This window comes from Heloderma suspectum, chromosome 3 (genome assembly GCF_057233095.1).
Source record: "Heloderma suspectum isolate Gila_16-S chromosome 3, 16-S_ref, whole genome shotgun sequence".
Lineage (NCBI taxonomy): Eukaryota > Metazoa > Chordata > Lepidosauria > Squamata > Helodermatidae > Heloderma > Heloderma suspectum.
The window spans coordinates 139,915,752-139,931,740 of record NC_139460.1 but is presented as its reverse complement, the minus strand read 5'-3'; the positions used below and the strand labels follow the sequence as shown (position 1 = coordinate 139,931,740).

General features: G+C 40.2%; 1 protein-coding gene across 4 annotated transcripts in view; it reads left to right on the top strand.

Annotated features, from left to right (window-relative positions):
* Positions 1-15,989, top strand: part of FARP1 (FERM, ARH/RhoGEF and pleckstrin domain protein 1) — a 242,542-nt gene that overhangs the window by 185,032 nt on the left and 41,521 nt on the right. For all 4 annotated transcript variants that reach the window (XM_084844710.1, XM_084844707.1, XM_084844708.1 and 1 more), the window contains exons 14-16: positions 9,987-10,174; positions 11,474-11,563; positions 13,087-13,220. In XM_084844710.1, the coding sequence (XP_084700836.1) occupies positions 9,987-10,174; positions 11,474-11,563; positions 13,087-13,220 (412 nt within the window). The remainder of the gene's footprint in view (positions 1-9,986; positions 10,175-11,473; positions 11,564-13,086; positions 13,221-15,989) is intronic.

Below are 15,989 nucleotides of genomic sequence, written 5' to 3'. Positions count from 1 at the left end.
CCCATTACCTGCCCAATAGCCTTATCACTATCATAAAATGTGTTTTATTGGGATAGAGGTAATGGCTGTAAGCAAAGCTGTAACCCAAATGAGTGTGTCAGAATTAAGTAACGTAGAGGAGACTTTTGCTGAACACAGTTGATTCTAACCACATGAAAGCAGATGGACCATTTACAGGACATCAGAGCTGAGCAGTTCTATATTTTAATGGTTTTAGATTTTTATAGAACAAAATAGAGAAATGTTTATAACTTCTTCTGATGCCTTGAATCAAGACATGTTAGGTGGTAAATCTGAGGGTACAGATATTTGGAACAAACTTAATATATAGTTGCCTAGTGCTCTTAAGTATTTCACATGTTCTCGGAACAGGGTAGTCTAAGGATGGGCAACTTGTTTGCACTAAAGACTGCATCAGAAATGTTTACTGTTGCATAAGAAAACTTATCCCTGTAATTATGAAGGCTAGAAAGTTGCTTTTTATTTCATGGGGGCTGGGATTTTCAGGTTTCTAACAAAATCCAAAGGGATTAGTGTTGTGGATCTTGTAAGACCTTTGCCACATGCTCCCAACCCCTTTGAGAGATCCACATACGCAAAGGAACACAAAGGATTTAATCTGGTCTCTTCTCCCCTCCGCACCCACCTCCAATATCTATTATACAAATGCATGCTTCCATGTAAACATAAATGCAAATCATATATTTGTTTGGACAGTAGACAAGATAATAAGTAATCAAATCTGTGACTCTGTGGTTAGACAGCAGCATGGGCTAATTAATTGAAAGGTTTTATTTCATTTTGTGCTGAGAAGGTGATCTGTATTTTGGCTTTAAAATAGTTTCTCAAATCATTGCCTTTAACTTCTAAATGTTTAATTTAGAGTGTAGCTAAACAGAAACCCACTTTAGAAAGTGTAGATAGAAGGTATATATTGTGTCCTTTATTAGAGTGTTTGCTGCTTTCTGGTGATGATGACATAGTATAAATAATGTTGTAAAGCACTAGGCTATTGATGGCTCACATAAGTAGTAGTTGCTTCGGTGTTTTCCCGAGCTCTCTCAAGTAGATTATATAGTAATTTCCCTCTTAAGAAAAAGCAGTTTAATTTTATAATGAGTAAAAGTGGTCATTAGTCTGTGAAATGTATATGTTGTGGTTAATGTGAGCTAAATGGAGAATGTGCACATTCACCAAATATTGTAGAGAATGTGCAGAAATTAGCAGCATTGACAGGATTTTACATATTGCCTTATCTATGTGCATAGAGTGTAAATGATGATGTGGGGGATGTGCAGAACCTGAAAGCAAAAATGTGGTGTTTCATATATTGCCCAGTTACTATGCATAGTTTAAACTTGGAAACTATGCACCTTGACTAGTAAATGTGTGAAATAGATAAACATGACATCACTTGGAGGTTATGCATATTGACCAGACAATGTGCACAGTTCCCTACTCATGATTGATCAGAATAGATACGCATTCTCCATTTCCATGCACAGTGATCAGTGTTTATGCACATTCTCTATTCAAGTATCATTAATTCCAATGTATATGTACCATTTTTCCCTTCCTTCACACATGCTGTCATCAGGGCTTTTTAAACCCTCTGCTGCAATCGGTACAGTGAAGGCCAGTTGATCATTTTACATCCTACTTCTTTATCTTGGGTCTCTGACATGTTAGTTAGGGTCTAGGACCTAGACTCTAGGTAAGCCCCAATTTATACATTTTCTTGACAAGGTAATGTATAAAATACATGGTACTGTGTAATGTATAAATGATGGCCAAGTATGTGGCCCATCCTAGCAACAGCACTTAGGGAACTCATGCATGTAGCAGATCAGCGTGCTTGGCTGTGGAGGGAACAGCTGCCTTTTAATCATGCCCATGTTTACTTAAATATGCCATCCCATTAAACATTACAGCCTGCATAAAATTATGAACTGTATCCACTGAAGCACATCAGATCCGTAATTGTAACTTTTAAATATGAAAATGACAATTATAATTCTCCTTGTCTATATTCAGTATACTTTCTGTGACATCTATTGGATTAGGGTCAAATTGAAATTTACTAGTAAAGCTAAAGTAAAAATAATAATTGATGATAGGACAAATTCTAAACTGAGGGGCATTTCAACCATTCTGTGGACGTGGCAGGAGAGGAGCTCCTGTCCTCAGTCTTCTGGGCCTTGTGTGTCAAGGATTGGTGCATGTATACCCCAGAGAGAGATGCCCATTCTCCATTCATGTGGAGAATGCACAGCTTCCTCTTCACATGAAACCAAGTAACATGGGGAGTGGTACAGCAGCTCAACAGTTTTTCTCTCACTGCTTCTATGGAACATACAAAGTGGCCCTCAGTCAAATATAATTTCGAAGAGTAACATGATTTCCCCCTTGAATATCTGGCATGCTCTGTGGTCCTTGGACAAAGAGCCTCCTGGACATTTATTTCCTTTCTCCACATCTTATTTTTTTTTAAAATGGCACTTCCTTTTAAGATTCATCTTAAAAATTATTGCAGTAGTATGTGGAGATCAAGATATTTTATGCCTCAGTTCACTGGAGAGGGTTTCTTTTCCTCATTCAGCAATGCCTTTTAACTTACCCCACCCCAGCATCAATCATCTGTTCTATACATTGGTTTTTCACCAAGTGTAAAATAAGATGCCTGCAAAGGTTAAGGGTATCTCCTGATAATGTTCTGTTTTTCTGGTTCTGCAAAGCAAGTTGGTATACCACCCCCCTCCCAGTACTTATCTCTCTGATGAGAAAAGGCTGGTTGATGTTTTGCCTCCTATGTTTTATAGAAAGATCATTTGTATATTATATCAGTTAAAGTAGCTTTAATGCATTATTTTTTCTAACAAGATGAAAATACAACTCATGTTTGAAATACACGTAGAAGAGCATTTGGGAATGGCACTAAAAGTTCTGTTTCATCCCTGTGTGGACATCAGAAAGCAGATTTTCATGGCAACTTACTGTTGTAGTACCTGTAACAAAATGTTCATGCCACCATTCATACATTACATTTGATGCAAAATTTCAAACATCGGTGTTAATCCTTGGCTTGAAAAGAAAGAATAATGTGTGAAGCAGGCCTGTATGACAGATCTCTTGCTTCTTCAGAAAGGGCATGAAACATTTCACTACAATTTCTTTCTTCCCCTCTCCCTGCCCCATTTTTTAAAATTTTATTTGTTTACTTTTTGTGGCTGATGTTGTTCTGATACTGAGTTAAACCACTTACAAACATCTAATATACAAACTTTGGCTATATTTCTATTATCCAGCATTTTTCTGGTGCGTATTGTACATTTTAAATAGAGGTCTGAACATTAGAGAAAGACCCTTTCAAACATTTCTGGGATCTTCATTCTCATTCTTGTCATTTGTTTAACAATATTATAAAGATTTTTTTTTACTGCACTGTATGCACTGTTTTGTCAGCATGTACCTCTTATGGGAGGAAAAAGCCTTTTTCCCCACTGTTCTGTCTTTATACTCAAAGCATGGTGTATCTTCTGTTCCTTGCATTGTTTGCCACACCACCCCAATGTACCTTTACTAGAGGGGGGAAATAGCCTAGTTGGAAATGGAAAGATTTCCTGTTACTGTGATCCTGCATTCATCTATACAATTCCTCATTTCATGGTCACCTACTGCAAGGACCCAACTTTGCAAATATCAAAAATAGAAACAAGTGTGGAGACACTGATGGGCAAAAGGTGACTTTCAACCGAAATATTTGGACCACACAGTGCTGTTATGGAAGTGCTCTGCCCTTCACTTTCCAGTGAAGGAAACACCTATAACAATTGAATCAATTACAAAATTGCTTTTAAGCAGGATCACTGCTATCTTGGGGATACGTTAAGCCAAAATGGACAGTAGCTGTAGCATGAAGTTGCATATGGATTGGGCCAGTGTTCCTGGATGTGTAGGCAATTATATTTAGCATTGTTAAAATGCATTTTATTCAGAATAAATAATTTTTTATATGCATATGTGTTTCAGGGATTCAAGATCTCTGTCCCCATTTTTTCTGGTGATGGAAAGAGCAAAGATAGGAAAGAGCAACACCCCATACCTTTAATAGTCCCCCACCCTTATCCTGCTATTACAGCATTTGTAATATCCTCTCTTTTTTCCATCAAAAGGTACTGCTGTAGTTACTGTCCAGTTTTGTACTTGCCACTGTCTAATACTATTCTATATCACTTTAGCATGGACTTTGTACCCAAGAAGAGGGGTTCCTGGCTACTAAATCTAATGCTGAATTTGGTGACTGTTTGTAAGCATGTCAAGCCAAAGTTATTTATTTACCTATGTATGCATGATATTAATTTTGTTTTGCTTTTTATTACTTGTACTGAAGGCTTTTATCCTTTCTAACTGGTATCTTGCTGTAAAACTCTCCCTTGCTTAATTGTGTTATCCAGCTGCTGGCTGAAATGTTTGATCCAACTTCAGGGGAACATGTTCATTGGTATGATTCTACATACTCGCAAATTCACTCACTTTGCTGTCATACATACTGTCATATGTATCCATTTCTTAAGAATACAAGGAAACCTTTTCTTTCTTCCTCTTCCTTTTCTCAGGGCGAGGTAGCCTCTATACTTTACATTTGCTGGAATTGCGTTAATTCTTTTTATTGTTAATTCTCATTTCAGTCAGGGGCATTCAGTTAGAAACAATTTACTCCTTTTTGACAGCATATTGTCAAATAAACTTGCCCAAGAGGAAGCTGTGGCACTGTATGTTCCTTGGAAGTGGTAAGAAAGCAAGCAAGAGTGACTTGACCTTTCTCTTCTCCCACAACTTCTGGGTCTCATAAGGGTGGGAAGATACATGTATTCTCCATGGGGAGATACACATCCTCCTGATTCAGGGACAAAATATATATCTGCGCAGAGGCCTGTACATTTATTTCCTTCTTGCCCCAATCCCACCTTTGCATGAGACCCTGAAAGGGATTTGGGTAGAGGCATGCATGTCAGCCATAATCCCTCTGTCTCTTCTGTTATAATTCCTGCAGAATCCTCTTTTGTTAATTGGGAAAAGGGGCTCTGTGAAATAAATAGACAGAATTCATTCTGCTTTAACTAACTTGAGATCCATGAAGAATCTATGATCATAACTTTCTTATGAGCTACAGCCATCAAGGGTACCTTTTATTCAATACTTCTCCATTTTCAAGTGCTGGTTTCGCACCTGCATTTCTCTAAAACATTCCTACTGAATGTGTCTGCTTTCCATTTGTCTTTGAGTATATTGTCTGTTTTCAACATTTAAATGTTTTTGGTTGTTCTTTAAGAATAAATATGCTTTATTAAGACAATATCTATAAGACAATGTAGATAGCCATGGAAAGTTCGATCCTTTTCTAACACCCCCCCAGCACTAACACTTCAAACTTTGACTGAAGAAAACCCAATTTTATTGATGATGATACAAGGAATAATGAGAACACAGCTTGATTTTCAGGTTCTAGAGCCAATCTGTATGCTTGACTGGCAGCTAAAATTACTCTTCCTGTAATTACTCTTCCGCTTAATGGTGTGAGAAATGTGGAATTCATTGATTCCATTTGGAAGCATTTGCATTTCTGATTCTAGCAAATACCAAGTAAAATTTGAAATAACCTGAATTTTAATATTTTTGAGATCCAAAGAAGCACAATATATGAATGTTCGAGAGTAACCCAGTTTAATTGAAATGGTGTAAATTGCTTAGTTACAGAAGCATAAAGGAAATTTTGAAACCTTTTTCATAAACTTGCTAAGAATCTTCTAAGGAGTAGTTATGCGTTACACATCACCTACTTTATCCAACTGGACATCAAACTGATTTCGGGGAGTATGTTATGCAGGCTTAAAAACAATGAGATTGCAATCCTGTGTGTAATGACATGTAGGTTAGCCTTCTGAACTACTTGGAGTTAAATGTTGATTTATAACATTCAACATAATGTGGATCAACATAAAGATGTTGACCCCTTCAAGGCATCAGCTGAGTTTTTGCTTAAGTGGGGAAATGAAGCTTGACGGAGAGGAGTTCCAGGGAATCTTAATTCCTTGGCAGATAAATTCTCTACATTGCTTGCAAGGAAAATCTTCCATTCAGGTTATTTCAATGCTAGAGTTGAAAAACTAGCTATAGTTCTTAGGGCCACTTGAAATGTTTTTTGTTTTCTACAGGGAGATGACATATGTGTGTATAAAAATAATGCACATCATTTGAAGCATTTCACAACCCAAATGGGAGAAAAAAATGATGTAAACTTCAAATTAAACAACATAATATATTGTAATATTAACTTTCCTACATAGTGATGAATGCCTTGTAGGGAATATCAAAGTTTGAAAAATGTTGTTGTTAAGCACAGGGGCTTCCCAGCTTAGTTCTCACATCTGCTCTTGCAGTTATAGGGCTTTTCTAGGATATAGCACATGGCACATATTAGTATGTGGACAAAGGGCATCATGACAGTTTTGATATGCACAAAGCAGTGCATCTGCTTGATGTGCAAAGAACAAGAAGGTAAGAGTTGCTTAAAAGGAAACGCTGTTTTTAACCTGGATCATGATGTACAGTGCAGGGGGAAATATGTTGAACTCTCTTATCTATTTCAGTTTCTAGCTTTTGGCCTTCAGGATTCTTTTAAAGTTTCATTGCACTCACAGATGTGTTAACCTTAGCCCTCAGTTTTATATTTGCTTACACTCCTCTTTCCCTGATGTTTTGACATGTCATAAATATTATATTGAGCAGCTAGAAGCCGAGGTTGGATACATGTGGTGTTCACTGGGTACTCTTAAAATGTACTCAAGGGAATTGGCCCTCCTAACTTGGCTTGTGATGAACTCTCCCCGAATCTCAGTAGAGCTTTGGTTCAGATAGCTACTAAACGCCCATTCTTAATTCAATTTCAGCTAGGGCTTTAAATTGCGACAAGGCTCTCTATGGAGCCAGTGATTCATTCATCTGAATCCTCCGTGCTATCTCAGTTAGGCACGTCGAGCATCTGAACCAGATTGCAAAGCGGACCCGTTCCTGAATCATGGCAAGTACACTGCTACAATTGTTGGCCACAGTCTACATAAATAAGAAATGGTATTGGCCACCTATATCTGCCACTTCTTTTGAATAGCTCCGGCCAGTTCGTAACGGTTAGAAATTTTGGTTCCAAGTGCTTATGACTAACAAAGCATTATTCACACTCAGATGCTCATCTGCTCCTCTTCTGTCATGGGACAGTCACAGTGCCAGAATTTCTGTATTATACTTCATATTTTAAGGTTACACCATAATTCCTATAAGTCTTTTGTAAGCATAGTTTGAAAACATACCAGTTATAAATGTAGAAAGTACAATTTCATAACTAGGGGTCCCTCCTCCTCTTTTTCTTATAATTGCATTCATTTCATTACGAAATTATTGTATACAGTTGTGTACTAGTGTCAATAAAATTGACATTTGTGTAACAAGCTGTGACTTTTCTCTCAGATTGGCCTGAGCATCCATTTAGCATGGGACTGTGGGTAATTTTAATTTCATTAAGGGCAAAAACAAATAAACATCCCAACAACCTTCAGGCAAGTATCTCATTTGCTCTGCGTAATCATAAGGTGCAGTATTGACATAGTTTGGTAAGCATATAGCACTCAGTCTGATGCTGATAAAGCTGAGATAAAACTGCATCCTGCTGAGTTTACTCAAATTTATACACTTACTGAAAAATAAATGGAACTCGCACTCTTTGTGTAGATATTGTGCATAGATATTTGGTATTGTGCCACAATTTACTTGTGTTTCCAAGATCAATTGCTGATTAAACTTCTAACTGTGTTTGCAACAAAGGGACCTACCATTTTGAGCAAGTAGCACTGCAAGCATGTCACATGCATTTTAACTCTGGGTATTGTTAACTGCACTCACTGACAGCATATGCATTCTTCTAAATTAAAATCATTTTGGAAAGTATGAAGAAAAAACAAAGGGTAGAAATATATGGCTGGAAATATATAGGGCATGTAGGCTTAATTTCTGTGATCATTATGACAACACAGAGCTGTATGTTCTGCTTTTGCAGAGTCGGTAAGCCAGCTGTCTTCTAAGAAAGGGGGGCAGAGCTTAAAAGCATTTTTCAGCATTGTATTTCACATAGTACACTTTGGTGGCTATTGTGCGCTTATCTTATGAACTGAATGAGACTTGACGATTGTGAACCTTTGAAGTTGTCCTATTACATGCATGCTTTTTAAAATAACACCTTTTGTGTGAATGTAATGCTAGCCTTTCCACCCCAAAGAATCAGAGGAGCATGGAGTAACTCGACAAGGTACACTGTACTTACTTCTGTTGTACGTAGCAAGAGGGCCTGAGTAGTTTCCTCCCTTCATTCTAGATGTGTATTTGACACAGCAAATCAGTTCCCCGCTCCCCATAGACTCTGTTCTTTCTAATGCCTCTTCTTTAGCACCCTGGGAAGTAATCTTAATGAGTTGCATTTCTGGAGTTTAAGTTTGTAGGAGGGTGAAAAAAAACAACCCAGTAACTGTATGATAACTCTCTTTGTTTTTATACTTTCTATGTACTAAAACTGATAGTAGAGCTGAGAAAATGAAATGAACAGCTTTGGCAGAGGTCCCCTTTGGACATTATTCCTCCCTCCCACATAACTTTACGCAGGCTGAGCAAGTGCTTCTTCTCTGCCCTTCTCGCAATGCATAGAAGGTGTTGCCCGAAACCAAATACCCCATTTTATCTGAATATGGGATTTCCTTAACCATCTGAACTGAACCCCCTCCCCTTCATTCCAGGGATAGATCAGGGGGCGAGGGAGATCCTGCATTGTCAAATAAAGGGAAGCAGATGTGGGGATAGAGTAAAGCCGTGAGGAAGTGCAAGAGCCTTGTGGCCCTTTGTCAGTCTCTCAGTGCATAGAAGCGATGGGGTGGGAGTGGAGTAAAGTGAGACAGTCTCTGTTTCTTTGGGTATTGCAAACTGGACATTAATATTAACCAATGATAATACTACACCATTTTGAATCCATTTGTAGCTAAAATTTACCATATTTGAACTGGCTGCAGGTCAGCCAGTGTTATTACCTTGTTGAGCTAAGGCCAAATTCTCACATGGTCCAGGCCAGATACAGTGCTAAACCATGGTTTAGTGTTAATAAGGATGAGCAGTTGTGAGCCTTGGGCTCATGTGCTTCCTCCTCCCCTTCCCTCTTTCATGCATTAGAGGAGGACATTTAAAGCTTTTAGTTATGATTTTTAACAAACTGCAGTTTCCCTTTGAGTCCAAATGCACAAAACTGTAGTTGGTACTAATCACATTTAATTAACAAACCCAGATCTGAAAGCAAGTTTGATCTTAGTTTGTGGTTTGTATAAATCAGTTTCCCGTATTCAGACATAACAGGAAATGTTGGTTTGTTCAAAATTACAACCAGAAGCTTTAAATGTTTCTGCCATGCATGGAGGAAGGAAAGGCAGGTAGGCGTGACCATGGTTTGTTGTTATGTCTGAACTGGGCCTCTGTCTACAACAAAGTGTGAGTTGAATAAGATCTAATAATAAAAGCTCATGCATCCTCCATAGCTGCTTCTCCATAATATCTAAAGTTGCTCTGACTCAGTTCATCACGTGCTAGGAAGGCAGTGGTTGATGAAACAAGCAGACAACTTTTTCTCCATTGCCACATGCAATGTGGATCTTATTCAAGCCAGTCCTCCGTGCACATAAATATTTATGCAAGTTAGCCTTTTAGAGAGCCAGTCTCAAAAGGAGCTTAACCCATTGAAATGGTAATGTCTCCATTGAACTTGATGGAAACATGGCCAGTTGAATAGGCTGAGAATCTTGAGATAAAATTTTCCCAAGAAAATCATGGTAAGAGTAATATTAATATTATGATGTATGGTAATATTTCTGAATTTCACTGTGTTGTTCCTTCACCAGGTTCTCTTGCTGGCAGCCCTCACCTTTCAGAACTGTCAATCAATTCTCAAGGTGGACCAGCCATGGCAAATACGACCTTATCTCCTAATTTGAGTCCTGATAACAGGCAAGCATCTCCATTGGTTAGCCCTCTGCTGAATGACCAAATGGGTGTTCGGACTGATGATGAAGAGGAGGTCAGGAGAAAGGTACTGATGCTGACTCTGCCATTTTAGTTATGATATTTGATGTGCAATTTTAGCTCTAGCAATTATTTCCTCTCCTGCCAGACTCAGTTCAACCTCCATTTGTTACCAGGAGCTGATGTTTACTATGAATACATACCAGTGTCCACTGTTGACTTTCAACACTAATATCTCTTAAGGGGCTCAAGCAGTGACCTTTCAAAGGACTGAGAGTGTTTGAAATGAACTTCCCAGAACAGAGCCTTTGATCTGGTGCATGTGCTTGACCATTGAAACATTGGCCTTTCTTTTACACCAGGGCTGCATTTCTGCATTCCCTTCGAAGTAATTTTGTGGGAATGCAGGCCAGCAGTAGATGGGGCCAAATCCAGCAATGGTGGGCTACAGCCAAAGTGGATTAGGACAACCCCTTTTCTCTTCCTCTCTCTCTCTCTCTCTCTCTCTTTCTCTCTCTGGCTGCCACTCCCTTTCTCTCGGGGGGGGGATAGAATGTGGCAGGGTTCCTCCCCTTCTGTGGAAAGGACCTCTGGCAGCAAGGGGGGAGGCATCCATCCCAAAGGCCTCATCTATGACCAGACAGCCACTGTGGTGTAGTGATGAGAGTGTTGGACTGGGAGTCGGGAGTTCCAGGTTCTAGTCCCCACTTGGCCATGGAAGTTCACTGGGTGACTTTGGGCCAGTCACAGACTCTCAGCCCAACCTGCCTTACAGGGTGGTTGTTGTTAGGAAAAAACAAAGAGCAGGAGGATCATGTAAGCCACCTTGGGTTCCTTGAAAGAGGAAAAAAGGCAGGATATAAATGCAATAAATAAATAAATCCAAGCTGCAGTAAGTTCTGTGGGTGTAAATCTACTGCCAGCAGGGAATATCAGCGTGGAGTTGGCTTTGGATCCGCTGGAATTGAAGCCCTTCCACTCCTCCATGAGATGCCCAGATTGGGTCCCTCCACTATACCAGTCCAGAGCTGGCATAGGTAATTCCCCCTCTCATTGCTTCCAATGGGAGAAATTGTTTAAAAAGTTCTGCCATGCTGAAAAGCCCCACAAAGTCCCCCCTTCCACCCTGGCCAGAGCAAGCCTGCAGAGCTTCTGCAAGTGCTCCTTCTCCCCAATCCCAATTAAGACTGCTCTGTAAGATTTCATATTTCTGGAAAAATAAAGTGACTATTGATTAGTCAATACTGGAGAATGTTTTTTTTTAATTCTCTCGAACTTTGCAATAACCAGCTCTTAATACTCAAGCAAGAGCTTGCCCTTTGAACAAAGATCAACACTATTTATTTTTCTTTCTTGCCATTTTCAGAGGTTTCCAACAGACAAAGCATATTTCATCGCTAAAGAAGTTTCCACCACAGAACGAACTTACCTGAAAGATCTTGAAGTAATCACGTCGGTATGTTTGTTTTTGAATTACATATAGAATAGTAGTTGGTTGTGTTGTGGTCCATTTGTCTTACAGTGATAATGGGCACTGTGGCCAGAAACAGCTTGTGGTGAGGTAGGAATTTCAGTTCCCTTAGCAGCAGGGGACAAATGTTTCAGTGTGTGTGTGTTTAAAAAAATATATTCTGTGCAGATGGGCTGCTTTAATTTCTGTTCATTTTCTATTTGCGAATGATGATGTTGTTGCTTAATACTTTGAACCTTGGATTTTGGTCAAATGAGCAATCTTTGTAACATTCTCCTCCAATGACACTAGTCCATCTGCACAGCACTGTATTTCTTTCAGTGCCAACGCTTCTGTCAGGAAAACTTCAGCCAGCTTTTGAAACATTTGGAAACTGAAGAATGTCAATAAATGAATGATGGAACAATGACATCCCAAACCTTAATGGCTCCAAGATGTTTAGCCTGCTTGTAGCCAAGAGCCACAGGGGCTCTTCAGACAATACTTTTTACCCAGGATTCAATGGGCTTGTGCATTTCCTCCTCTGCACTCTTCATGTGGAGGAAAAATGCCAAATTAAATTATACATTTGCTCCGTACTTTCTCCCCACTGGAAAGGCAATGTGTGAGCCGGAGGCCTGTTCCTGATCTCACAAACACATGCCCCATGGAATCCCACTGTGAACTATTATCTCAACCGGCCCACACAGTACCGTGACACTTTAACAAGTTTCTTGAGTTATCAACATTCACAGGCAACAGTTGTTAGCAGCTTTATCGGGAAGTGGAACTGAGGGTACCTGCAATAGTAATAAATATTAATGGCTTCCAGAATCCCCCAGGAGATGGTTTAAACCAGAGCTGGGGAACCTGCAGCCTTCCAAATGTCATTTCACTCCAATTCCCATAATCCCTGATGCTGGCTGGGGCACATGGCAGTTGTAGTCCAACAACATTTGGAGGGCCACAGCTTTTCCTATCCCTGGTTTAAATAAAATGATGACAAATTTTGCTTTTCTGTATGTTTTGAAATGTCTTCATTGTAGCATGCAACTTTCCCCACTAGTTTGGCATACATACACAGAATTCCTGAGAACATAATTGGGGCTTTGCATGTATAAGGCAGGTAAAATTTGGCTCTGGATAATTTTTGGGCTTAGTAACAAGCACACTAGCCAAGAAATCAAGAAGCCAAAGACTGTATCCTTAGTACAGGAAGGCATGATGGGTAATTTCAGCCACTTGGTATTTTCCATTATTTTGTGTCAGCTGAACTGAAGTTTAGGGCATCCTAAATATAGAAGCTTGTTCACTTTGTTTTTGAGGGATGCTATGTCTGTTTCTCCATTATGTATGGCACCCATTAACACCAAGCTCAATAAAACGCGATGCAAATTTGTCATGTTAATATATTGCCGGGGAGAAAGACCAAGCAGGATGCATATGTCCTTTTAGTCCCATGCTAGTATATGCTAATCAAGAGACTTGGTCCTAAGGGCCCGTCTTATTACTTTGCTTCGTCTTCATAGTGGTTCCAGAGCACAGTAAGTAAAGATGACTGCATGCCAGAAGCACTGAAGAATCTCATCTTTCCCAACTTTGAACCTTTGCACAGATTTCACACCAACTTTCTAAAGGAAATAGAGCAGCGTCTTGCCCTGTGGTAAGAATGCCAGTGGTTATTTTATTAAAATGACTTTTCAGTGCTAAATATTTTCACATTCTGTCCCGTAATCCTCACCCCACAGTGGGCTGACTGTCATCCCCAACTTGGGGCTTCTTACAAATCTTAGGGTGCAGCTAGACATAGTGCAAGAGATTCATAACTTATTTTCTTAAAACCTGAAGGAGATCCTAATTGCAGATACCCTGCATCATTTCTAGGCATGCCCTTATGGTAGATGTTGCTTTTTATCCTCTTCAGTTAAAAGAACTTTAACCTTGGTCAACATTTGTGCAGAAGCATTTTAACTAAGGGCACAATCCTATGCATCCCCAACCAGCCATGCTGGCTGGGGAATGCTAGAAGTTGTAGGACATTTTTCTGTCTAAACATGCATCGGATGATGCCCTTAGTTGCTTAAATATTGTTGTTCAGTCGTGTCCGACTCTTCGTGACCCCATGGACCATAGCACGCCAGGCCTTCCTGTCCTGCGCTCTCTCCCGGAGTGTGCTCAAGTTCATATTCATTGCATCGGTGATGCTATCTAGCCATCTCATCCTCTGTCGTCCCCTTCTCCTTTTGCCTTCAGTCTTTCCCAGCATCAGGGTCTTTTCCAGAGAGTTTTCTCTTTGCATTAGGTGGCCAAAATATTTGAGCTTCAGCTTCAGTATCTGTCCTTCCAATGAGCACTCAGGGTTGACCTTGCCAGATGGCTTTGTTTGCAAAGTGGAGTGGGAACATGAAAGGTCAAACTCTCTTCCTAATAAATTGGGTTCCTCCTTCCCATCCCCCATTGTTGTCATCCCCCCCCCCACACACACACATTTATTTTCTATGGGAAGAGAACCAGTGGTGTGTTCAGGTTCTAGAGCAACATGGTCTAACCATACAGCGGAATGAGATGCAGAATGGACTGTCACTTCAGAGTGTAATTGGGATCACAATTTTGAGTACTCCTCTATACTAAAAACTTCTGAAAGTAGAAAACCATCACAGTTATGCAACAGGGCTGGGCTAGAATCTTTCTCCCCAATGTGCTAGCTTTCTGGTTGCAGTGAGTTTGTTATCTGGGGGAATATTCAAAAGTAGTGCCCCTACTTGTACTATGAAGTAGTGCAATCTCTTCTACCTCCTCATTCTGCTACATATGTAGATACAGCCACAGTCATTCCAGGAGTGAGGGCAGTAGAGGCATTGGGGTCCCAAGCCCTTTAAAGAGAGAAAGAGCATCGGGAGGATGTGAAAGAGTGGAGATAAAGGGGTATGTGAGATACGGTCCTGTAAATCAGGGGTGTGCAGAAAGTAGATCTCCAGATGTTTGGACCAACACCCAGCATTCCTTACCATTGACCATACTGGCAGGGTCTTCTGGGAGTTAAAGTCCCAAACATCCAGAGATCAACTTTCTGCCCATCCCTGCTGTAAGTAGTGCAGTGTTTCCCATCACACCTACACACAGACACACACACAACACTTATGCTGCAGATATATTACAAAGCTGGATCACCCTAATTCCATATTTGTTTCTTTTCCTAGTACAGATTCATTGCCAAAACTGTCATTTACCGTTGTGTCTTATTTTCACACTTCTATATGACGGTTATCAAGAGTAGAATAATAAGATGATGATGTAAGCATTTGAAGGCCGTAATGCTAGAACTACTTTCTTAGAAGTTGTACCACTTAACATGGGACATGGCAATTAAAGCCGAGAGCATTGATCATTATGATTGATCAGCATATTGGTTAACCTAGATTATTAAATAGGGGTTGTTTAACATGCATAGTCAAAGCCCCATTCAGTAATTTTCAGGGATGATTGTACTGAATGTGCTCCTCCAATGAGTAAATTATTTACCTACATTGTTGAAAAACCAACCAAGACAGTTATCTTTGTACATATCTTCAAATTAGCCTTTATTAAGGGTTGTTGTTCAGTCGTTAAGTCATGTCCGACTCTTCGTGACCCCATGGACCATAGCACGCCAGGCCTTCCTGTCCTCCGCTCTCTCCTGGAGTGTGCTCAAGTTCATATTCATTGCATCGGTGATGCTATCTAGCCATCTCATCCTCTGCCGTCCCCTTCTCCTTTTGCCTTCAATCTTTCCCAGCATCAGGGTCTTTCCCAGGGAGTTTTCTCTTCGCATTAGGTGGCCAAAATATTGGAGCTTCAGCTCCAGTATCTGTCCTTCCAATGAGCAGTCAGGTTTGATTTCCTTTAGGATGGCCTGATTTGACCTCCTTGCAGTCCAGGGGACTCGTAAGAGTCTTCTCCAGCACCACAGTTCGAAGGCATCAATTCTTCGGCGCTCAGCCTTCCTTATAGTCCAGCTCTCACAGCCATACGTTGCTACTGGGAAAACCATAGCTTTGATTATACGGGCCTTTGTTGGCAAGGTGATGTCTCTGCTTCTTACTATGCTGTCTAGGTTTGCCATAGCTTTCCTCCCAAGGAGCAAGCGTCTTTTAATTTCATGGCTACAGTCACCGTCTGCGGTGATCTTGGAGCCCAAGAAAATAACATCTTTCACTGCTTCCATTTCTTCCCCTTCTATATGCCAGGAAGTGATGGGGCCAGATGCCATAATCTTAGTTTTTTTAGTGTTGAGTTTCAAACCAGCTTTTGCACTCTCCACTTTCACCTTCAACAAGATGCTGTTTAGATCTTCTTCGCTTTCTGCCATTAGGGTGGTATTGTCTGCGTATCTGAGGTTGTTGATGATTCTCCCGGCAGTCTTAATTCCAACCTGTGATTCATCCAACCTGGC